The sequence below is a fragment of the Lagenorhynchus albirostris genome, chromosome 14, assembly GCF_949774975.1.
Source record: "Lagenorhynchus albirostris chromosome 14, mLagAlb1.1, whole genome shotgun sequence".
In the NCBI taxonomy this organism is placed as follows: domain Eukaryota; kingdom Metazoa; phylum Chordata; class Mammalia; order Artiodactyla; family Delphinidae; genus Lagenorhynchus; species Lagenorhynchus albirostris.
Window position 1 is genome coordinate 71511738 of NC_083108.1, and position 25364 is coordinate 71537101.

Below are 25364 nucleotides of genomic sequence, written 5' to 3' on the forward strand. Positions count from 1 at the left end.
ATCTCAACCCCAGACTTTGTCCCTGAAATCCAGACTCAAATATGCAACTCCCTAGCCAACTTGGATCTCACTAGACACTCAAGTTTGCTTCCAAAGCTGAGCTCCCGACCTTCATGCTACACTGTGCCCTGGCCCGGTCTTTCCTTCTCAGTTAAGGACAATTCCATCCTTCCAGTTGCTAAGGCCAAAAGCCTTAGAGTGGTCCTTGACTCTAACTTTTCTCTCACATCACACTCTATCCATTAGCAAGACCTGTTTACACTCAAAATATAGCCAGTGAAATGATATGATGTCTGGGATTCACTTCCAAATAATACAGGAGGGGAGATGTGGATGGAGATATCATTGAAACAAGATTGTCTGTAGGTTGGGACTTCCCTGGTGGTCCAGTGGTTAGGACTCTGTGCTTCTACTGCAGGGGGCATGGGTTCAATCCCTGGTTGGGGAACTAAGATCCCGCGTGCCGGGCGGCCAATAAAAATAAAAATGGGCAGAAGACCTGAATAAACATTTAAAAAACTGTCTACAGGTTGATAATTGTTGAAGATGGGGGATGGTACGTGGAGGTTCATTGTATTATTCTACTTTTGTTCATGTTTGAAATTTTCCATAATAAGAAAATTGAATCATACCACTTCTCCCTACCTTTCACTGCTACCATTCTGATCCAAGGTGCCACATCTCTTGCCTGGACTGTTGTAGTAGCTTCTTAACTGAATTCCTGCTTCCGCTCTCACCTCCACTCCCCACCCTCTGCTTTTAATCCAATCTTCCCACGAACAGCCAGTGTGATACTCTTAAAATGAAAGTCCATCCATGTCCCTCTTCTGCTTGGAACTCCCCAGTGGCTTCCCATTTCAATCAGAGTAAAAGCCAAAGTCTTAGTGGTCTTCAAGATCCTACACAATTTACCCCCTACCCTTGTACTCAAACCTCATCCCCTCCCACTCTCCTGCCTTGATCATTCCATTCCAGTCACACTGCTATTCCTCAATCCCACCAGGCATACTGCTGCCACAGGGCCTTTGCATTTGCTGTTCCTTCTCCCATTCCTTTTTAATTTATTTTTATTTTTTAAATTTTTTAAAATGTTTTTTTATTTTTGACTGAGCCAGGTCTTAGTTGCGGCACACGGGATCTTTCATTGGGGCGTGTGAACTTCTTAGTTGCCGCATACAGACTCTTAGTTGTGGCATGCATGTGGGATCTAGTTCCCCGATCAGGGATCGAACCTGGGCCCCCTGCATTGGGAGAGTGGAGTCTCACCCACTGGACCACCAGGGAAGTCCTACCTTCTCTCATTCTTCCCTCTGACATACATACAGCTCACTCTTCGCCTTCTTCATGTCTTTGCTCAAATGTCTCCTTTTCAGACCTTCCCTAACCACCTTTTTTGAGACTGAACCCCTAAACGTTGCCACTTCTCATCCCCCACACGTAGTCAGTACCTTTTAACCTCTTTCCCTGCTTTATTTTCCTGATTAGCACTTATCACCGTCTTAATTATTATAATGTTACTTATTTATCCTGTTTATTATCTGTCTCCACCATTAGAGTGTAAGCCCTCTGCAGTCCGAGAATTTTGCCTATTCACTGCTGTATCCCCAGGACACCTGCGTGGCACATAGCAGGCACTCAACAAATGTTTGTTGAATGAATGAATGAATGGCATTCCGAGTTTCAATCCCTGCCCACCTGTCCAGGCACAGCTCTCCCCTCTCCCCTCCCTGCCCTCCAAGCCAACGTGGACCTGACAGCCGAATCCTGGCACATACCTGGCACATTCACACTTCTCAGCCTTATCCTGTCTTGTGCCCTTTGTCTCCTGGCCACATTCCCAGTCTTTTAAGAGTCATCTCAAGCAGGTGTTTGCTGACACCACAGGTGACCCCAAAGAAACTCTTCTGCCTGAATTTCCACCAGGTTTCTGTGCCCTCTTTTCTCCTAGTACACAGGACACTGGACTCTCTGTCTCCTCTGTCTCCCCCACTGCTCTGGGAGCCCCTGGGGCAGGAACCACGTCTTACCTTGTCTTCTTAGCACAATGTCTGGCACCCAGCCAGCACTCACTAGATGTACAATGAAGGAATAACAATACTTGCATTTACTTAATGTTTTCTCTGCTAAATGTTCTCACGCTTAATCCACACAACCTATGGGGTAGGTATTATTCTTAAACCCATTTTAAGGATTATTTATGTGAGGGTCAGAGAGGTTACGAGTCTGGCAAAGGGCAGACGGGAATTCCAGAGTTCGTTCTGCGGAACCCTAGAATTCCCACTGTTCAGCCCAACCTCGAGTGAGTCACTGCTCTTGCTGAGCCTGTTTCGGGTGACAAGGTTGTGGGGATGGGATTGGTGGATACCATCCAACTCCCATCTCCTGGGGGAGTTGCCTTTCCCAGGGCCATCCTCAAGCCAGTTTCAGTTTCCAAATTGTAAAAGGGAAACTAAGAGGTGAGAAACGAAACCTACAGCAGAAAGGGTGATTAAAAGCCCCGCCTGTGAAGGTGGTTTCACACAGTGTCCCTCAGTACCCCAGCTGCAGTGAACGGCCTCCAGGAAGAGGATACCCTGGTCAGCCAGACGCCCCTTGTTTCCTCTCCACTCTGGTCCTTTGTTCCACAGGGTGCTGGAGGTCAGCTGAAGAGGAGTCCCCTTAAAGAAGAGTGTGTGTGCCAGGAGCTGGGTAGGTGTGTGGGTATATATCTAGCCACCAGTGGTACTCTCAAGACAGAGATGGCAGTGCTCCCGGAGCTGTTTGTCACCCCAGCTTCCAGGCTGAACTCCTTCGTAACTGACTGCCTGCATCCCAGCCAGAAGTGGAAAAAAGAGGTGCTGGAGACTGTGCAGACCGTGGAGCAGTTCCTGAGGGAGCAGAGCTTCCAAGGGGAGCATGGGCTGGACCAGGAATTGGGGGTGCTGAAGGTGGTCAAGGTGAGACTGGTTCCCTCCATCCCCAGGCCAGGGCTGGGCAAAATGCAGCTTGTGGGTCTACATCCCTGAGGATGCTGGGACCTGTTGCCTCATTATCTCTAGCCCATGCTACTGACATCTCAAGACACTCCATCCCAATGCACTGCTGCCTTGAGCAGAGCAAGTCCAGTAAGGAAGCTAATAATAATAGTGTACTTTTTTGGATGCACTAGCCTAACCCCTTAACATGTATTATGTCTAATTTGTGTACCCTGTGAGGTATGTACTGTTCTTTTCCCATTTTACAGATGAGCAGAATGGAAACTCAGTGATTTAAGATCCATAATGACCAAATGTAATGCAAGGTCTCTGATGGGATCTTGGTGTGAATGGACCATCTGTAAAATATAATTTGGGAACAATTGGGGAAATTTCAATATGGCCAGAATGTTAAATAATATATATAAGGGAATTGTTTTTTTAATATTTATTTATTTTATTTATTTTCTTGGCTGCGTCAGGTCTTAGTTGTGGCAATGCGGGATCTTTTGTTGCAGCGTGCAGGCTCGGGCTTCTCTCTAGTTGTGGCGTGCGGGTTTTCTCTTTCTAGTTGTGGCGCGTGGGCTCCAGGGTGTGTGGGCTTTGTAGTTTGCGGCACACGGGCTCTCTCGTTGAGGCGTGGGAGCTCAGTAGTTGTGGCACGAGGGCTTAGTTGCCCTGCAGCATGAAGGATCTTCGTTCCCTGACCAGGGATCGAACCTGAGTTCCCTGCATTGGAAAGTTGATTCTTTACCACCGGACCACCAGGGAAGTCCCAGGGAACTGTTTTTCTTTGAGGCAAAATAGTTTTGTGGTTATGGGGAAAAATGTTCTCTTTTGTTGGACACAAATGCTAAAGTACTTAGGGACGATGGTCCTTAGCGTCTGTAATTTACTTTAAAGTGGCTTAGTTGAAGGAAATATGGCAGAGTTTAGACTTGTTGAATCTGGGTGGATGTATAAGTGTTCATTGTATGCTCTTTCTATTTTTCTGTTTAAAGTTTTTGATAATGGATATTTTTTTTAATGGAAGCTCAGAGAGGTGAGGTCACTTGCCCAAGGTCACACAGCTAGTAGTGAAGCTGGGATTTCAACCAGGATCTATCTTACTCCACTCCAGGCTGCCCTCACTGAGCTTTTTTTCCCCAAGCCCTTCCTGCAGCTGCATCATGTCACCTCCTGTCCGAGCTAGGATAATAATGCAAGAAGGTCAAAACTAGAAAGTTGTGATGAGGAAAACAAATTTTGAGGAAAACGATTTTGTTTTTCTGAGTGGCTGCCTAGGCATTTTACAGTATGGTGACCCGACTAACACCAAATGTTCAGAGTCTGGACTTTTAGGTAGGTTTAGGGTATCCCCACAGGTTCCTGCTTTGCCTTCCCCGGTGGAACCTTTTAATATAACCACTGAGTGGGCTTCCCTGGTGGTCCAGTGGTTAAGACTCTGAGCTTCCACTGCAGCGGGCACAGTTTCGATCCCTGGTCAGGGAAGTTCTGCATGCTGCACTGTGTGGCCAAAAAACATAAATAAATAAAACTTTTTTTAAATGTAGAGCTAAGAGGGTTTAAAAAAAATTTTTTTAATGTAAATTGATACAGCCACTATGGAGAACAGTATGGAGGTTCCTTAAAAAACTACAGATAGAATTACCATACGACCCAGCAATCCCACTACTGGGCATATACCCTGAGAAAACCATAATTCAAAAAGAATCATGTACCAAAATGTTCATTGCAGCTCTATTTACAATAGCCAGGACATGGAAGCAACCTAAGTGTCCATCAACAGGTGAATGGATAAAGAAGATGTGGCACATATATACAATGGAATATTACTCAGCCATAAAAAGAAATGAAATTGAGTTATTTGTAGCGAGGTGGATGGACCTAGAGTCTGTCATACGGAGTAAAGGAAGTCAAAAAGAGAAACACAAATACCATGTGCTAACACATATATATGGAATCTAAGAAATAAAAAAAAAAGGAGGTCATGAAGAACGTAGGGATAAGACGGGAATAGAGACACAGACCTACTAGAGAATGGACTTGAGGATATGGGGAGGGGGAAGGGTAAGCTGTGACAAAGTGAGAGAGTGGCATGGACATATATACACTACCAAACGTAAAATAGATAGGTAGTGGGAAGCAGCCGCATAGCACAGGGAGATCAGCTCGGTGCTTTGTGACCACCTAGAGGGGTGGGATAGGGAGGGTGGGAGGGAGGGAGACGCAAGAGGGAAGAGATATGGGAACATATGTATATGTATACCTGATTCACTTTGTTATAAAGCAGAAACACACCATTGTAAAGCAATTATACTCCAATAGAGGTGTTAAAAAAAAAACCACTTAGAGTTAAGCCTGTGAAAAGTTAGTAACCTCTGCCCCAATCACTTTGTAAGTACTAGGTGCTTGCTACCCTGCTCTATCTCCTGCTGGCTTGTGACCTGGGGTGGAAGACTGCCCTTCTCCCGGCTCACTGTGTCCCCTTGCTTCTGGGATCTGTAAGTAATAAATCATTAAAAAAATTTTTTTTAATTAATTTTGGTTGGAGTATAGCTGCTTTACAATGTTGTGTTTGTCTCTGCTGTACAGCAAAGTGAGTCAGTTATACGTATACATATATCCCCTCCTTTTTAGATTTCTTTCTCATTTAGGTCACCACAGAGCATAGAGTAGAGTTCCCTGTGCTATACAGTAGGTTCTCATTAGTTATCTCTCTCTCTTTTTTTTTTTTTTTTTGTGGTACACGGGCCTCTCACTGTTGCGGCCTCTCCCGTTGCGGAGCACAGGCTCCGGATGCGCAGGCCCAGCGGCCATGGCTCACGGGGCCCAGCCGCTCCGCGGCATGTGGGATCTTCCCGGACCGGGGCACGAACCCGTGTCGCCTGCATCGGCAGGCAGACTCTCAACCACTGCGCCACCAGGGAAGCCCAGTTATCTATTTTTGAAAGTAATAAATCTTATGACTCTACTCCCTTTGTATGGGTGTATTGAAACTGCACCTTTCCTCCAAATGACCCCGTGGGTTTCATTTCCCCACAGAGGGAGTTTGGATGCTGAGGGAGCTACCTGCCCACCCTGTGTGGGCGGCTTGTGCCCCCTGGCCAACGAGAAATTAACGCTTTATTTGGGCTTTAAACCCTCCCCCCACCCCTGAAAATCTGGTAAGCTGTGCTGGTCCACAAGAGTGAATGCTTGTCCTTGGGTTTGAATAGGTTTGGACTGAAGCAAGTCATGAAGCCTGTTCTAGAACGCTCTTCCCTCTCTGCCTGTATCTTACCACTGGAAAAGGTGGGAAGGGCAGCACAGGCACAGCCTTCAGCGGGATGTGCTCTTCATCCGCACCCAGAGTGCCATTCCCAACCCTCTCACGTAGGGCAGAAACGCTGAGTCCGAACGCAGGTGGAGAAAGAAAATGGGAAAGGAAGAGGAAACAAAAGATGGCGGACTCCTGCACAGAAGCAGGGCCTGCCACATAGACTTGGGTCACAGGGAAGAAAGAGGTAGAACCACCACACCTGGTGTTCTGACCCTCTATCTGACTGTGACTATCAGTCCTGGCTGTGAGCCCATGGCAAGTTGATTAACCCCCAACTGCCTTCCTTTTCTCATGTGTACAATAGGGATAATTATACTAGTCCCCCCACCTCAATTAATGGGGGTGAGGATTAAAAGACATTGTGTGTACAAAGGGCTTTCAGTGGTGCCAGGCACAGCGAGGGCTCAACTGGCGGCAGCTGGGTCATCATCAATGTTCCTCGACTCCACCCACCACTAGAGGTAACCGACCTGAGGTCTGAGGCATCCCTGGCAATTCCACCTCCCGACCTGGAGTGAGAAAGAGAGAAGGCCAGAGAGTTGGGGGACTTTGTATACCGGAGGCCACAGCGCTGGAGAGCAAGTTTAGGATCTCAGAACATCAAAAAGACCCTTTCAAAATCATCCAGCTCAGGCTCCTTCAATTCAGATGGGGACGCTGAACTCCAGGCAGCAGAAGAGATGATCTAAGTCGAGTAGAGCAGGAGAAGGAAGAGAGATATATTGCTGACTTCCTGTGTGCCAGGCACCACGGCAAGCCCTTGGCACACATTGTCTCGTCGAATCCTCCCAATCAGCCAGTGACTCATGTGCCGTCATTACTCTGAGGTTCCAGATGAACAGCGTTCAGAGGATGATGCAACTGAGAAACAGGGGCACGGGGCGAGGTCAAGGTCAGGCGGCCCCGTTCCCCAGCCCGCGGTTCTCATCCACCAGGCAATCCTGTGCCCCCCTTTTTATTTTTATTTTATTTTATGTTTTAGATATTTATTTCTTCATTTATTTATTAATTTAGGCTGTGCCAGGTCTGAGTTGCCGCAGGCAGGATCTTAGTTGCGGCATGCAGACTTCTTAGCTGCGGCATGCATGCAGGATCTAGTTCCCCAACCAGGGATCAAACCTGGGCACCCTGCATTGGGGGGGGGCGGAGTCTTACCCACTGGACCACCAGGGAAGTCCCTGTGCCCCCCTTTTTGTTTGTATTTTTTTTTGCGGTATGCGGGCCTCTGACTGTTGTGGCCTCTCCCGTTGCGGAGCACAGGCTCCGGACACGCAGGCTCAGCGGCCATGGCTCACGGGCCCAACCACTCCGTGGCATGTGGGATCTTCCCGGACCGGGGCACGAACCCGTGTCCCCTGCATCGGCAGGCAGACTCTCAACCACTGCGCCACCAGGGAAGCCCCCTGTGCCTTCCTTTTTAATGTCATGAAATTATTCAGACATCCGCCCCCGCCAGAATCCTCCAGCCACCACCCTGTGGAGGATGACTGTTCCCTTGGAGTGGGGATCACTCTGCAGATAAGGCTGAGTCTTGGAAGCGAGGCAGTGGAGTAAATAAGAAGCGTGGGCTGTGGAGTCTGGCTGCCTGGTTGGAAGCACCCACTGTGTGACCCTGGACGAGAGGCTTGCCTCTCCACATCCCCGCTTTGTCTCCTGTAAAGAAGGGATGTTAATACTCCCCACCTGGACTTCCCTGGTGGCACAGTGGTTAAGAATCTGCCTGCCAATGCAGGGGACACGGGTTCGATCTCTGGTCAGGGAAGATCCCACATGCTGCGGAGCAACTAAGCCCATGTGCCACAGCTACTGAGCCTGCGCTCTAGAGGCACCGAGCCACAACTACTGAGCCTGCATGCTACAACTACTGAAACCAGCACGCCTAGAGCCCGTGCTCTGCAACAAGAGAAGCCAATGCAATGAGAAGCCCGTGCACCGCAATAAAGAGTAGCCCCCGCTCACCACAGCTAGAGAAAGCCCGCGCACGCAGCAAAGAAGACCCAATGCAGCCAAAAATAAATAAATAAATAATTTTTAAAAAAGGAAATACTCCCCGCCCATCCCTCAGGGCAGTGGCGATCATCCGTGGAAAGAGCATCAGGGATTGCCTGGTCCAGGCAGTGGCCTCGGGGTGACGGGACTCTGTGTTCTGCAGGTGGGCTCCTTCGGGAACGGCACAGTGCTCAGGGACAGCTCAGAGGTGGAGCTGGTGATACTCCTGAGTGGTTTCCACAGCTTCCAGGAGGAGGCCAGGCACCACGACGACGTTCTGAGCCTGCTATGTGAAAAGCTCAGGTATTGCCAGGACCTCCTGAGCCTCCAGCTCCAGGACCTGAGGCTGGTCCAGGGAGTCCACTCTGCTGTCGCCTTCACCATCCAGTCCTGGGAGACTGCGGAGCCCATCACTGTCACCATCGTGCCGGCCTACAGGGTCCTGGGTAAGTGGAAGCCCACCAGACTCACACGACCACCCTCCCGGGGGACCCGCAGCTTCCTCACCTCTCCTTCGTGGCCACGTGCAGACACCTGTATTCACCCATTCAACCCATGTCCTGTGCTGGGTGCTGGGTGACCACAGTGCCTGGGACTGACTCAACTCTGGCTGTCCTGTGGCTCAACTTAGGAAACAGATTTATCAAAGAATCACACAGATAAATATATGATTGGAGAGGAAGTGAGAGCCATGGAGGGGAAGGAGTAAGAGCAACCCTGGGAGCTTCTGAAACATTTACCCCGGGGGCGGGGGCCTGTCATTGTCTGTGCTTTCCCGGAAGCAGAGCCTGAGACAGGCATGTGAGGATAAGCAGTCCCAGGAGATGCTGGTGGGGAAGCAGGGGAGTGAGACGGAAGGCGGGGAGCACGACAAGATGCAGGTTGAACTAGTCACCGTGCTGAGCAGCTGGGCTTGTGCCCTGCAGAGCTCTGGGAAAAGTGCAGAGCACGTCTCCCCAGTGGGTTGTTGAGTGTTTCATCCACCAGCTTCTGCTTCCCATCAGCCATTGGCTGAGAGCTGCTTCCCAGGAGCACCGATGGCACTAGTAACGGTATCAGCTACAAGCTCAGATGATCCAGCTTTCATCTGGTGCACTGGCTCCTCTTAACTAGAGTGGCTGCTGGGAGTTGCTCCAAGGAGAAAGTGTCAGAATTGGGGTCCCATCTGAGCCAGAAAGAGACAGTGGGAGGCATTAGTGTTAGTGATGTACGCCCCACCCTTCAGCAAACGTGCTCTCTGAGCCCAGCTTTCTTATATGGAATTAGTCCTTCCCTATGGTGATGGAAGCTTCATATAAATCGCTGAGAGATCCAAAACAGACATTAAGGGAAACTGAGGGTGTTGGGCACATCAAGAGAGGACAATAGTCCTTGAGTAGCCTGAGGAATAGAAAACCCACTTTAAAAAAATGTATTTTATTGAAGTCTAGTTGATTCACAATGTTGTTAATTTCTGCTGTACAGCAAAGTGAGTCAGTTATCCATAATATACACCATTATGTTTTATCACAGCATATTGAATCTAGTTCCCTGTGCTGTACAGTAGGACCTTGTTGTGTCTCCATCCTATGTATAATAGTTTGCATCTACTGATCCCAAACTCCCAATCCATCCCTCCCCCACCCACCCTCCCCCTTTGGTAACCATAAGTCTGTTCTCTATGACTGTGAGTCTGTTTCTGGAAAACTCACTTTTGATTCTCCGGAAGGACAACCAAGAAGGCAAACTGTTAGTCTCTTAAGCTATGTGGTCCCAGGTCTCCCTGGAGAGATACTCCAATAATTACCAGTCTCTCCCCCATGGAGTAGTCAGCAACCTGGGGCTTCCTGAGCCCTCACTCTCTCCCCTTCGCCTCCTCCCTCTTCAGGGCCATCTGTTCCCAACTCTCATCCCTCCCCAGAGGTCTATGTGAGCCTGATTAAGGCCTGCGGTTCCCCTGGACATTTCTCCCCATCCTTCAGCGAGCTGCAGAGAAACTTCGTGAAACACCGGCCCGCCAAGGTGAAGAGCCTCCTGCGGCTGGTAAAACACTGGTACCTGGAGGTGAGGAGGCTGCCAGGTTGGGGGCAGGAGCGGAAGATGGAGGAGGGAGGGGAAGAAAAAGGCAGGAACCATATCTGTCATCTCGGGAAACTGCACCAAGAGGCAATGGAGGTGGGGTGCGAGAGAAGGCTCACCTTTTTTTTTTTTTTTTTTGCGGTACGCGGGCCTCTCACTGTTGTGGCCTCTCCCGTTCGGAGCACAGGCTCCGGACGCGCAGGCTCAGCGGCCATGGCTCACGGGCCCAGCCGCTCCGCGGCATGTGGGATCTTCCCGGACCGGGGCACGAACCCATGTCCCCTGAATCGGCAGGCGGACTCTCAACCACTGCGCCACCAGGGAAGCCCAAGGCTCACCTTTTAAAATGTGAACATGGCAGAAGATGCAGATGAAGAAGGAGGAAGGAGAGGAGGGGGAGGAGAAAGAAACAGAGGAGGAAGGAGAGAAATAAGAAACATACTGTATTTGGAAGAACGAGTGCTTGTAATGGTCCAGCTAAAGTCCAGTGCTGGCTAAGGCCAACTTCTCTGGGCTCTCTGGACATTAATCTCAGCTGATTAAGGACTAACAAGTGGAAAAATTCGTTTAATTCCACACTGCACCAATTCCCCCTCCAAATGATTGAGTTCCTGAGTCTCGTGATCATTACTGAGTGAGTACATCCACAGCAGCTACTTTTTAGATTTCACATATGATGTCTGCATGGTACCAGGTATATTTCAAACTACCCAGATGAACATGTCATCTGAACTTATGAAAGGAAGACTCAGAAACAAACAAAAAATGAGAAAGAAAGAAAAAATATGCTTTCTCATTTTTTAAAAAATGGTAAGGGTCAGCTTTTAGAAAGACCAGTCCAGTCCAAAAAGAAAAAAAAAGTATTTAAAGATAAAAATCAGAATATTACCAAAGTTAGTTTATAGTTGGTATGTTTATGGTGGAAAAGCAGTCATTTTCTTACATGATTATCACTTCTACCAAGGTTGTGATGTATCTTCAGATGTTAGCATCACTGAAGCCAAGAATGAAATTGGTTTTTTTGGTCAGTCAGTCACTTAAGAGGAATTGATCCAAGGTTTTGTGGATTTGGAGAGCTAGAACTCAACAAAATGATCTGTTTGCTTTGTTTGTCTGTCTGTCTAAGTGTACAAAGTGTTTTCTTCCTGTATATGACTTGCACATTTATTGTAATGTCCACAGAACAACGTATCAGCTTTACTTCTATAGCCCTTTCTTTGTTCAAGTCTCTGCCACTAAGGGACTTCCCTGGCGATCCAGTAGTTAAGACTCCATGCTTCCACTGCAGGAGGCACAGGTTTGATTCCTAGTCAGGGAACCAAGATCCCCATGTGGCCAAAAACAAACAAACAAGCAAACAAAAAACCCCAAAAGTTTCTGCCTCTAAGACAAGAATTTGTCTGCATATGGTTTTTTGAAGCAGTTTTTTGATTCAGTATTATTATTTATTTATTTATTTATTTTTGGCTGTGTTGGTTCTTTGTTGCTGCGCCCAGGCTTTCTCTAGTTGCAGACGAGTGGGGGCTACTCTTCGTCGCGGTGCGCGGGCTTCTCATTGCAGTGGCTTCTCTTGTTGCAGAGCACGGGCTCTAGGCGCGCGGGCTTCAGTAGTTGTGGCTCATGGGCTCTAGAGCGCAGGCTCAATAGTTGCGGCGCATGGGCTTAGTTGCTCCGCGGCATGTGGGATCTTCCCTGACCAGGGCTCGAACCCGTGTCCCCTGCATTGGCAGGCAGATTCTTAACCACTGTGCCACCAGGAAAGTCCCTGATTCAGTATTATTAATTTGATGTTTTCTTTTATTTGAGAACTTTTATGTAGCTAAGTGTTACGAGATGTGTTTGTTGATCAATACTTAAGGACACAAAGAATTCATATTGTATGTTAAACAAAACTAGAATCCCGTGATGCTAAAAAGGTTGATAGTTCATTTTTGTCTGGAAACGTAACATCACAGGAGTTGTCGTTCACTTTCATGGTTCAAAATTATTTTATGATTCTTACCAACTCATCTACTGGGGTCAGGGACCAAGGAACATGTAAGTGAGCTTCTCTGGGTTCTAGTCACCAAATCTTAACTGTAAGAATATCACTGATCTCAGAGATGCCCAAGTTTGTGCATGCTCATGACAAACCAAGAAGTGTTACTTTGACTATCTGTAATTCTGGGCTTTCATAAGCCTTGCAACAGTATCAGTTTCCAAGAGGGACTTTTGAGCATCATTTCCGCATGTGAAGAGCTGTCCTTGATTTCTTTTGTGTTTTAATTTACCAACAAGCTGATGTTTATGTTCTATCTTTTGAAGTATTTAATTCAGTTCCATTTTGGGAAAAAGATGGGGCTTTCCCCAGTGTTTTGGCTGAGCTTCTGACGTAAGTGTTTTGTTTGGTTGTTTTTTTGTTTTGTTTTGGAGGGTTTTTTGTCTTTTGCCATTTTAAGTGTACAAGTCAGTGGCATTAATTACATTCACAATGTTGTGTAAATATCACCATTATTTCCAGAACTTTTTTTTATCATCCAAAACAGAAACTATACCCATTAAACAATAACCTCCCATTCTACCCTCCCTCCAGCCCTGTAATCTCTATTCTACTTTCTATCTCTATGAACTTGACTGCTCTAGGGACCTCTTGTAAGTGGAGTCATACAATATTTGTCCTTTTCTGTCTGATCCTTTTTTCCTTTTTGGCCGTGCCACGCGGCATGCGGGATCTTAGTTCCCCTGACAGGGATGGAACCGTGCCCCCTGCAGTGAAAGGATGAGTCCTACCCACTGGACCACCAGGGAATACCCTGTGTCTGATTCTTAACCGTGGGATTATCATACCTAATTGGATGAAATTTCTGACATGAATACAAGTTTACTTATACATTTGATTTATTCTTTTTTTAAAAAAACTAAATTTATTTATTTATTTTTGGCTGCGTTGGGTCTTCGTTGCTACCCATGGGCTTTCTCTAGTTGCGGCGTGCGGTCTTCTCATTGCGGTGGCCTCTCTTATTGCGGAGCACGGGCTCTAGGCGTGCGGGCTTCAGTAGTTGTGGCTCGCAGGCTCCAGGGCGCAGGCTCAGTAGTTGTGGCGCACAGGCTTAGTTGCTATGTGGCATGTGGGATCTTCCTGGACCAGGGCTCCTACGCATGTCCCCTGCATTGGCAGGCGGATTCTTAACCACTGAGCCACCAGGAAAGTTCCGATTTATTCTTGATTTATCTAATTCTATCCTGGTAGGAAGGAGGACAGATTTTTTGAACGTATGTAAATGCTACATATTCCTGAAAAGGAACTTAATAAAGACACTTTGTGAATATTAAGCCATCATTCTGAATAGTTTTATAAGCAAGGCCAATTTACATATGCTATTATTTTACAGAATAATTATCTTTGTTTTCCTGAGGATTAGTTAGTTCATAATCTATAATAGGATTTTTTTTTTTTTTTTTTTTTTGCGGTACGCAGGCCTCTAACCGCCGCGGAGCACAGGCTCCGGATGCGCAGGCTCAGTGGCCGTGGCTCACGGACCCAGCCACTCCACAGCATGTGGGATCCTCCCAGACCGGGGCACGAACCCGTGTCCCCTGCATCGGCAGGCAGACTCCCAACCACTGCGCCACCAGGGAAGCCCTATAATAGGAATTTTTATAGGGACTTTTTTTATTCTGAGGTGTCAGTTGGAATAATATATCATTTACAGAAGTATCTTAGTTTGCACATGTATTTCCGTATATTGAGGGTAGGAGAGTAAGAAAGAAAGGGATTTTTGTGTTTTTTTTCTCTCTCACATAGTCATCAATAGAACATTAACCTGAGTAATTAATTCTCATTTTGTTAAGCAATCTGCTCTTATGAAGTTGCCTACTTCTGAAATAAAAGATTCTGGTGAAATTCTGACTCAGTCCCCTTTGGTGGCCATATGAGTCTTTATCCACAAATTTATTACACTTCATAAATTTCCCATAGTGGAGTTGGGGGGAAGAGATTTGCTGGCAGATAGATTATATTGTAATCAGACCATTCTTTTATGAAATCCTTTTTTTTTTTTTCATTTACATACATAAAAACAAAAAGAATTGGCAGCTGTGATTTTACTATTTTAATTACGGGTCCAAAATAAACACAGCATAAAATCTAACAGTCCATCAGCTCCTAATTTTACAGGGCTGTTTTCCAGGAATCATATGTGTGTGCGTGCACACACCGCACCCCTACCCCCCAATTTTTGAGTGATTTAAATTCATAATGGCATACAAGACAACAATAACAGGGCTCCCAGGAGATATCTGAATACTCAAGACAAACAGACCAAAAGAGAGCGAGAGAGAGCGAGAGCGAGAGCGAGCGAGAGAGAGAGAGAGAGAGAGAGAGAGAGAGAGAGAGAGAGAGAGAAACACAAAATACAATCAAACTCTCATCGACTGCCACTCAGCAGAGAATAAATTCCTATCATCCGTCTCCCGACAGAGACCACCAGATGGTCAAACCATAAAAGCAGAGTCACCGATTGTAGTCATCAGTGGGGACATAAGTGGCCCCATGCAAATAGGTACAAGAACCAGAATCAGACTTGTCCAAGAATCAGACAATCTAGAATCAGAAATAAAAACAGAGTAGAGGTGGGGAGGGAGGAGAGAAACATCAGAAGAATAAAAGCTATTGTCATACAAGATTCACCCTCGGAATTGCAAAAAGGGGCACATCTGAATGTAAACAGCCCATGGGGCGCACTTCTCAGGCAACACAGTTTACTCAGCTTTGGAACAGTCTCAGTGGAACCTCCAGCTGCAACCAGAAACAAGAGGTAAAAAGTCATTCATTAAATAAGACCTTGCAGAGAAGTTGCAAGGGAATCAGACTGCAGAAGGAAAGGCTTAATCGAATAAAAAAATATATAATAGGCGTTTAAAGAAAAAACGATTACCAAGATTACTAGGTTTATAGTTCATCTCTGTTGATGGTGGAAAAATAGCAAATTTCTCACATGCTTATCAGATCTAGAAAGGTCATGAAGTATTGCAACTTCGCAAAAGTCAGAGAAATCCAAAATATGAAGAAATCAGAGCATCGCTAACATAAATCAGCACTGGAAGGGAACATACATCTTTTCTTCTGGTTTGCTTTTTTTTTTTTTTTTTTAATGTACCATTAAATAGTCTATCAAAAGTCCTAAAAGAAATGAATGGCAGGCATTCTGCATTTTCTTTGTCATGTAAATTTTAAGAATCTCGCTAGTAAAATTTCACTAGTATTGGAGAAAATAAATTGTCTTGTCATGAGTTTACATTCTTAACAAAATTATAATTTTATTCGTTAAGATTTACAGCTTTGTGAGATGTGAATTCACAAAATGTTACAAAAACAAATTCATTAATGTATAAATAAGTTTGAAATCAATTAAAAACATTTTAAAGTCAAGGATAAAGTTGTTTTTGTTAGTTACAGGAAAGGCACAGGTTTCATTTATTTTGGGGACTGGAACTAGACCAGATGGCCTCGTTTCTGTTTGTTTCAAGGTCAAAGTGGGTTTTTGTCTTTTTGAGGGGTGTGATAAAAAACTTATTTATAATGGCCACAGGACAAGATGTCAATTTTGCTTCCACAAACCAAATAGCTGGATGTTTGACAGAAATTTTCATTTCCTAGCTCAATGTTAGAGAGGTTCTTTAGACAGGAGGTGACTGCTATCCGTTAAGATGCTTTCTTTTTCAAGTAACAGAAAAACAGAAAAACCAACTCAAACTGGCTTAACCAATAAAGAGAATTATCAGCTTATGTGTGAAAGCCCACAGCAGTGGAGAGGAGGCTTCAGGCACTGTTTGATGAATGCTCCAGCTCAGTTTCTCTATAATACTCTCAGCGTCTCTCAATTCTATATGTCACCTTGGTCCACAGGCTGGCTTCCCTCATGGTGGCAGAATGGCCACATCTGTTCCTGCCCTCACATCCACATACAAGAGAGGACTTCTCTTCTTTCAACCACTGAACAAAAGAACTAGGCTTGACTCAAATTAAGCCAACTTAGATTACAAAGCTTCTCTTGAACCAATCACTTGGCAAGGGGAATAGGTTTATACTGGTGAGCCTATCCAGTCAGGGCCAACCCTGGAGAGGAGGATTGGGTCAATCCCATCCAAACAGCATGGCTACTATACAATGGGGAAGGAAGAAACGCCTGTTAGAGAGGCAACCCCAATGTTCACCATGGATTCTCAGCTGTTACCTAGTCCTATAGTCCCCCAACACACGCATACTATTTTTTTTCTCTTTAGTTAAGACTTTATATAAGACTTTTTCTTCTTTAAAAGAAATCTTTCAGGGGGCTTCCCTGGTGGCACAGTGGTTGGGAGTCCGCCTGCCGATACAGGGGACACGGGTGCGTGTCCCGGTCTGGGAGGATCCCACGTGCCGCGGAGCGGCTGGGCCCGTGGGCCATGGCCGCTGAGCCTGCGCATCCGGGGCCTGTGTTCCACAGCGGGAGAGGCCACAACAGTGAGAGGCCCGTGTACTGCAAAAAAAAAAAAAAAAAGAAATCTTTCAGAAGCCTAAATAGATTAAAATGGAGCTGCTTAGGCTGGGGTGCTGATGACAGAGCCCAACCTGCTCACTCCTTGGGACACCCCTTTATCACTCAATTTCCGGGAGTTATGTCAAGCACAGTTTGAAACCAACTGGAGTAACCTAGCTGCTTAATTCTAAAATGGAGAAACCCATTTAGGGCCAGAGAGGGAAAGTGACTTGGCCAAGACTATGCAGCCATTAGGTAGCAGAGCTGGGACCACAACTTGGATTTTTCTAGTTTCTGGTTCAATGTCATCCTTATAAGGAATCTTGGGGTCTCGCTCTCTCCTCCCATGTCTTTCAACAGTGCGTGAAATCCTGGTGCCTTAAGGCCGAGCTACCCCCTCTCTATGCCCTTGAGCTACTGACCATCTACGCCTGGGAAGTGGGTACTCAGGAGGAGGCATGTTTCGGGTTGGACAACGGCCTGGCCACCGTGATGAGACTGCTTCAGCAGTATAAGTTACTCTGTATCTACTGGACCAACTACTATACGTTCCAGAACCCGATCATTGAGGACTTTGTCAGACAACAGCTCAAAAAAGAGAGGTACTAGATCACTGCATGCCAACCACATCTCAAAGAGAAAAGAAAGAGAATTAAGGGAAAGGTGGTATCGAGTTTTCTGGGTGGGCTTTATTAAGTAGGAAAGCTGATATCTCACCCTGACACACTTGACATCTCAAGTTGACTGCCTTTCAAAATTGCAAGGACCTTAGGGGCTATAAGCCTTTTCCTTGTTCCTCGAGCCACCACCCCACCCTACCTTAGCCCTCTTGCCCTCAGAAGACCATTTCAGAAAAACATTTCAGAAAAGCTAAGCTACCTTAGCTTTTTAGTGACAGCACGGGAAACTGGAAAGAACCAGGGAGACCCAAGTGTAAGCCCAGCTCCACCATTTTCTCATCTCTATTCCTCATCTGTAAAACAGGAGTAATTGGCACCAAACATGCAGGACTGTTGGGAGAGTCAGACAAAATATTTGTAAAGGGCCTACAGTATCTAGCCTATGGTAGATGCCAGATAAATGTTGTAGCACATGCTGCCTGTACCCATTCGTATCCCCTGGGCCTTTACTGTTTCCAGGAAGGCTGGTTCAACCTCCAGCTGTCAGCACCTGCGTCCCTTTGCCTGTGGGTTTTCAGCTTCCCCCAGTGACTGGTGGAAGTTGGTGTATAAATACCCCAGCTCCCTCCCATCTCAGATGGAGGGACTCTCTTTGGGACACATGTTCTCTACTACTTCCCAGAGTCCAGCCTGGGGGACTAGCCCCCAGTTGCTCACAGTGGTAATCACCTTGACACATACCCTTTACTGGCATCCTTCCCTTCCCTGTCTCACTTTCCCACTCTCTTATTGGTGCTTCCTGGTATCTCCTTCCAAATAAATGACTTGCACTCAAATCCTGATCTTAGGATCTGCTTCTGGGGGAACCCAGCCTGGGACATCTCTTTACATTAAAAGTTTTAGGTCAATGCAAGCAATATCGCAAGGTTGTTTATTATTCCCTTATGTGAGTGTCGGGTCTTTTTTTACAACGGAGAAAAACCTGGCCTCCTAATGAAAAGAGGATTTATTGTAAGGATGCCCAGAAAATTGACCTTGGAAAACCACTGGGACCTGAGGCAAATCTATAGACTCCCCTTCTCTCTGTTGCTCACTCTTATTGCCCACGTGCTCCCTTTCCTCTCACTGCTTCTCTCTCCACACCTGTTCGGCTCCCCTCTTACTCCTAGTTGATGAGGAACCTCCATCATTCCTGGTCCAAACTCCAGAGGGAACAAGTCTGATCTCTGGGCACAGGGCCTGCATATCAGGTCACCTAGTGGGTCACTTTGGGTCAGGTGACCCCACCCCATAGGTCAGCGTGTTATTACTCTAAATGAGGCAGGACCATTCAGGGAGTCAGGGATGTTGGGAGTTGAGAGCATGGAGCCTAAGGTGTCTAGTTCATGTCAGTAGCCTGCTATCACATTGTGTCACTTAGATAAAAATCTCAGCTCCCACCTAAGTCAAAAGCTCCTGGAGTACAAGGGCCAGGTCTTGATCATGGGCTTGCCATCCAGCACATGTGGTCACCCCAAGCAACCCAAATAGGCTATTAGACCCCCTTCAAGCCAGTATTCTTTAAAGTATTTATTCAACATTTACCTAGAGGAGAGATGCTTGGAGACAGCCCAACCTCTCCTCTGTTGAGGCAGAGGAGATGGGTAAGAATCCCTAGGGATAACCTAGGGAGGTCTGTGCCTCAGTTTCCTCATCTGTAAAATGGGGGAAAATCATCATCACCATCATCATCATCATAGGCCCTACCTTATAGAATTGCCGTAGGGATTAAAATAGGTTAATTCACATAGGGTTTGAGCCCATGCCTCAATAAACATCAGTAAATAGTGGTGGTGGTGTTACTGTCGTCCAAAGCAATTCAGCAGCTCTAGCCTTGAACTCACTTATGTAGCCTGTTCAGCAAAATGAAGGCTCTGAACTTGAGGCCCACCTGCCTGAGTGGGCCACTGTTACTGTTCCAGCATGCCTTTGGAGCTCCCACCCTCCGTACACCTCAAAAATTCCTTGCAAACACCTAAAGTACTCTGCCCAAGAGGAATTCTTGGAAACAGAATCCTCTCCATTCTGTTACTCTCCGGCAATGTTTTTGGGCCCTCCCAGACTGACAATCCTGGGCTCTGGACATAGCAGATGCTCAGATGATTGCCAAGAAGGTTTCTTTCTGGCTTGCGGGCCTCCAAACCAGAAAGAACCTGGGCGCCTTCTCTCTGTGTTGCAGGCCTATCATCCTGGATCCGGCTGACCCCACCCACAATGTGGCAAAAGGCTACAGATGGGACATAGTCGCTCAGAGGGCCTGCCAGTGCCTGAAACAGGACTGTTGCTATGACAACTACGATAACCCAGTCTCCAGATGGAACGTGAAGGTAATGGCTCCTCTCTGGGATGCCAGGAGCTTGAAGCTCAGAATGAGATAACTGCATAGTATTTAATTCTGTGTCGATGGAGCCAAGAGGACTTTAGTGTCAGTTTGAGGCCTGGCTGCACCACCTACCAGCTCCGTGAACTTGGGGAAATTATTCAACTGTCTGAGCTTCAGGTTCCTTATCTTCAAATTCTTGTTTTCCAGTTTTTTCTTCTTCCCATAACCTACCAAAGAATCACTGGGATTCTTTGCGCTCAGTCATTCTCTGCATAAGCTGAGCCCAGGCAAGTCAATTCAATCAGGTGTTTTGTGCCAGCACCAGGCTTGGGGTTGATGGGGGGTGACCACGGGGGCAACAATGGCTCAGAAATAAGACTGGCCACAACCCTTAAGAAACTTGCCAGATGGAAGCAAACTTGCACAAAACTGCTAAATAGAATCACCAGAGAAGATACTCAGAAAACAAAAAACTGCCATATAATATTATAATGTGATGCCAAACCCACAGTACAGATAAAGAACATAATAATCTATTATGCTTTGTGCTTTATGATTCGCATAGCACTTGTTCAGGGACAAGTCTATAAAATAGAAAGGTCAAGTAGTAGTATTATCTTTATCGTTACTATCCCCATTTTACAGATGAGGAGATTGAGGCTCAGAGAGGTAAAGTGAATTAACCAAGGTCACACTGCTAAGAAGCAGCAGAGCCAGAACTCACACCCAGGTCTTTGTGGGGCTGCGGAATCGGAAAATAAGTGTCATCATCATAAGTCACCAAGGAAGATTCCTTGAAGAAATTAAGGCATGAGGTGGGCCCTAAAAGCCAAGGACGGATGTAGACACTCAGAACAAAGGGTACTCCATCCAGGGAGAGGGTCAGGGTGGGGGATGAGGGGCAAAGGACTACAGTTGTGTGCAAAAGACTGAGGTGCTTAGAGCAGAAGGCAGAAGCAGAATCAGGGGCTCCCTAATAAGGAGCAGAGATTACAAACTGGGGGCCCACCAGCCATATAAGGCCCACAGATGGGCTGAAAAGTATATGCCTTTGGATTTTTCCTGAATATAAAAACCATCACGAAAAGATTTTTATCTTGACAAATCAGAAGACTTGGCAATGCTGGGCCTATATTCCTTCTTAAAAGGATCAGCTAGAGGTCGGCCCACCATTCCCCTCCCCCAGCACCTTCCAGATGTTGCTCTTCAGACATCTGGGGCTCTCAGGCCCTTGAGTGTGGCCTCCGGTGGTGAAGAACAGACTTTGGAGTCTGGCTGACCTCAGTTCAAATACCCGCTCGTGTGGGCAGAAGACCTAAATAGACATTTCTCCAAAGAAGACATACAGATGGCCAACAAATACATGAAAAGATGCTCAACATCACTAATCATTAGAGAAATGCAAATCAAAACCACAAACCTCACGCCAGTCAGAATGGCCATCATCAAAAAAATCTAGAAACAATAGATGCTGGAAAGGGTGTGGAGAAAAGGGAACCCTCCTGCACTGTCGGTGGGAATGTGAGTTGGTACAGCTACTATGGAGAACTGTATGGAGTTTCCTTAAAAAACTAAAAATAGAACTACCATACGACCCAGCAATCCCACTACTGGGCATATGCCCTGAGAAAACCATAATTCAAAAAGATACATGTACTATAATGTTCACTGCAGCACTATTTACAATAGCCAGGACATGGAAGCAACCTAAATGTCCACCAACAGATGAGTGCATAAAGAAGATGTGTCACATATATACAGTGGAATATTGCTCAGCCATAAAAAGGAACGAAATCGAGTTATTTGTAGTGAGGCGGATGGACCTAGAGTCTGTCATACAGAGTGAAGTAAGTCAGAAAGAGAAAAACAAATACTGTATGCTAACGCATATATATGGAATATGAAAAAGCAGTATTGATGAACCTAGTGGCAGGGCAGGAATAAAGACGCAGACGTAGAAAACGGACTTGAGGACATGGCGGGTGGGGAAGGGGAAGCTGGGATGAAGCGAGAGAGTAGCATTGACATATATTCACTACCAAATGTAAAATGGATGGCTAGTGGGAAGCTGCTGCATAGCAAAGGGAGATCAACTCGATGCTTTGTGACAACCTAGAGGGGTGGGAGAGGGAGGGTGGGAGAGAGGCTCAAGAGGGAGGGGATATGGGGATATATGTATACATATAGCTGATTCACTTTGTTGTACAGCGGAAACTAACACAACATTGTAAAGCAATTATACTCCAATAAAGATGTGGAAGAAAAACAAACACATACCTGCTCTGCTCCTCACTACTTTTGTGATGGTCAATAAATGGCATAACCCTGCTCAGCCACAGTTTCCTCATCTGTAAAATGGGCTAATAGCAGAACCAACCTCATAGGGCTGCTGTGAGAATAAAATACATTAAGAAGAGGATGAACGGCACCCAGCACAGGGCCTGGAAGGTGATTGGAACCCCCTAAATGTTTGCAGCTGCTGCTGTCGTTGTAAAGATGAGGACAGGTAAAGGGCACTTTTGTACTCAGACAGAGGGGTGTGGACTTAACCCCTCTTTGTCCTCTCCCTTCCAGGGGGCACGAGACATCCAACTGACAGTGGAGGAATGGGGTTCCTCGGATTTCATCATCATGGTGAACCCTTATGACTCCATAAAGAAGGTTAAAAGGAAGATCCAGTGGAACCTGGGCTCCACATCCCTACAGCGTCTGTCCTTCCAGGAGCCCGGTGGGGAGCGACAGCTCCTCAGTAGCCAGTACTCCTTGGCCGATTACGGGGTTTTCTCCAACACTCGCATCTGTCTGCTGCAGACCATCTCCCCTGAGATCCAGGTCTTTGTGAAGAATCCCAGTGGTGGGAGCCACGCCTATGCCGTTTACCCTAATAGCCTTGTCCTGAGCCTGAAGCTGCAGATTGAAGTCAAGGAGGGGCTGCTCAGAGAGGAGCAACAGCTAGAGTTCCAAGGCCAAGTCCTGCAGGATGGGTGGAGTTTGATGAGCTATGGTGTCCAAGACAGCACCACCCTCACGCTGAAGAAAGAAGGAAAGAAGAACCCAGCTAGTTCCTCTGAAAGACCTCTCTGTGCATTTCTGCCATTTAATCCAGACCCCATCAGTTCCACCTAACCTTGCCAGTAGACGGATGACGAGGGACATGAGAGACTAGATATACAAACGAACAATGGCCAGACCATATTCGACAATAGAACTCTGACCCACAAGCTCTGCAGCCACCAGCCCGAAGCCAAACCACAATGCCTGCATCAATCAAGCCCAAACCATCAGGATTTGGTCAATAACTGCCAGCTTCCTTATTCCCTCCCTTCCAATTTAGGATCGATGAAAGAAAGCCAGACAAGCTCCCTAACCAATCACATAGGACAGCCTGCTTCTGCTTAGCCCGCCTCCAGCTTCCCCGTGCAAACAGCCTCAGTCAGGGTATGCCTGAAGCCTTCCCTTTTTCCCACTATAAAGCTGTCCCACTGCCCTGCTTGCATTGGAGTCTCTGCCAAAGGCAACAGATGGTGGCTGATTCCCTGGCTATAGCAAGTTGGGAATAAATAATCTTTGTTTGTTCTCTTTCGGATGGTCTTCATTTCTTTCCACAGATGCTAAGGCTGTCCTGGCATTATTGCTTAAACATTTGAGCCTCTCAACTCTGGAAAGTGAGGACTGTAGGGAAACTGAGATGAAGAAAAGCAAAGTCTGGGAGAGCGAGGATGATGTGGTGTTAAAAGTCCCCTTGGACTTCCCTGGTGGCACGGTGGTTAAGAATCTGTCTGCCAATGCAGGGGACACGGGTTCGAGCTCTGGTCTGGGAAGATCCCACATGCCACGGAGCACCTAAACCTGTGCGCCACAACAAGAGAAGCCACCACGATGAGAAGCCTGCACACCGCAACAAAGACCCAACACAACCAAAAGTAAAAATATAATAAAATTTTTAAAATCCCCTCGACTTATTTACAAAACAGAAGTAGAGTCACGGATGTAGAAAACAAACTTACGGTTACCAGAGGAAGGCAGGTAGGGTGGTGAGGGATAAATTGGGAGATTGGGACTGACATATACACACTACTATATATAAAATAGATGACTAATAAGAACCTGCTGTATAGCACAGGGAATTCTTCTCAATACTCTGTAATGGCCTATATGGGAAAATCATCTAAAATGAAAAAAAAAGAGTGGATATATGTATATGTATAACTGATTCACTTTGCTATACACCTGAAACTAACACAACATTATAAATCAACTATACTCCAATATAAAAACAAACAAACAAACAAATTCCCTCAACTCCTGCAATACACACACAAACAGTACCTAATTGTCTAAGGATGTAAGGAAAGTAATAGCATCTTTAGCATCAAAGGACATCATGTGATCAGGTTTACTCCAATCAACCCATTAAAAAGTTTGCTTTTTCCCCCCTCCCCTTTGCCCCACTTTCTAAGGGACTACTCACCGTAGGGGGGGAAAATGTACTTTATAATTGGTTCTCAATAGTCTCTGGGCAATTTATCAATAGCAGCCTGTTTCCCACCTCTTTTTGCCTTCAGGGGCGGAAAGAGTGCCTCCTTTCCATGGAGCAGACAGGTGAGTCCATCCCACACCCTCTGTATCCTTTATAAAGCCCAGTATAGCCCACATTGTAGGTAGTGGACCAATTCTTGTTTAATAGAATGATGAATAAGTTACCTTCCTCTCTTTTGTAATAGGAAAGCTGAGGCCAGAGAGTTTATTTTTTAAAAATTTTGACACACTCAGCTTCAAAGATAAAACACAAAGAAAAGCATTCCAAAGACAAAAGTGATTTTGTTCATATTTTATATTGGAGTATCTTAACTGTGGAGATTCTAATGTGTCGGTCCTGGGGGGATCTTAGGAGTCAGTATTTTAAAGTTTCCCAAATGTTTCCGATGTGCAGGTTGAGTGAAGTCCTGAGCTAGAAAAACGCAGAATGTTTCCCAAACCATATTGTGCAACAGAATCACCTAGGATAGTGCCTCTCAAACTTTAATGTGCACACAAATCACTTGGAGATCCTGTTTAAATGCAAGTTCTGATTCAGGAGGTCTGGGCTGAAGCCAAGATTCTGCATTTTCTAACAAGCTCTGGAGTTCGCCGGTGCTGCTGGTTCACGGATTATACACTGAGTAGCAGCAAGGCCCTAGGATGTTGGAGGAAATACAGATTCCTGAGTCCCACTCTCGGGGATTCTGATTCGCCTAGTTTTTAGTGAGACTCAACAATCTGCATTTTAAAAAGTTCCCTAAGGTGCTCTTGATGCCCAGACGGATTTACCAAAACCTGGGAACCAATCCTGGCTCATTAACCTCTTGTGTGACCTTAAGCAATTCTTTCCTCTCTATAGGTCTCATTTTCCTCCTCAAGGATAGATAAGTTGATTTCTTAGGCCCTTCCAGCTCTCACGTTTAAGGAAACCTCCATAACAGTTTAGGACCAATGGCGGCCTGAGTCTGAGAACTACAATCCCCACAATGCGCTGTGCTGCTCCGCTCCCTTGTGGGATCTTGAAAGAGGATCGTTCCT

General features: G+C 46.2%; 1 protein-coding gene across 4 annotated transcripts; it reads left to right on the forward strand.

Annotated features, from left to right (window-relative positions):
• The first annotated feature begins 2553 nt into the window (after nucleotides 1-2553).
• Nucleotides 2554-23382, forward strand: OASL (2'-5'-oligoadenylate synthetase like). Of its 4 annotated transcripts, none has more exons than XM_060170743.1 (6): nucleotides 2554-2936; nucleotides 8429-8711; nucleotides 10133-10308; nucleotides 17184-17425; nucleotides 19662-19809; nucleotides 22380-23382. In XM_060170743.1, exons 1-6 carry the CDS (start codon nucleotides 2739-2741, stop codon nucleotides 22929-22931), a joined length of 1599 nt encoding a protein of 532 aa, XP_060026726.1. In that variant the 5' UTR covers nucleotides 2554-2738; the 3' UTR covers nucleotides 22932-23382. The 4 variants fall into 4 exon arrangements, 3 of the variants coding, with proteins under 3 accessions (XP_060026726.1, XP_060026727.1, XP_060026728.1); XM_060170744.1 differs by having other exon boundaries at nucleotides 10166-10308; XM_060170745.1 differs by lacking the exons at nucleotides 19662-19809; nucleotides 22380-23382 and adding an exon at nucleotides 22014-22314.
• Nucleotides 23383-25364: the final 1982 nt, after the last annotated feature.

What these genes read in the sequence shown, in the direction of transcription:
- OASL (XM_060170743.1), top strand. Translation starts at nt 2,739, where the DNA reads ATGGCAGTGCTCCCGGAGCTGTTTGTCACCCCAGCTTCCAGGCTGAAC. An exon ending in GGGTGCTGAAGGTGGTCAAG is followed by an intron (nt 2,937 to 8,428) that starts GTGAGACTGGTT and finishes TGTGTTCTGCAG; the next exon opens with GTGGGCTCCTTCGGGAACGG. An exon ending in CAACAGCTCAAAAAAGAGAG is followed by an intron (nt 17,426 to 19,661) that starts GTACTAGATCAC and finishes TCTGTGTTGCAG; the next exon opens with GCCTATCATCCTGGATCCGG.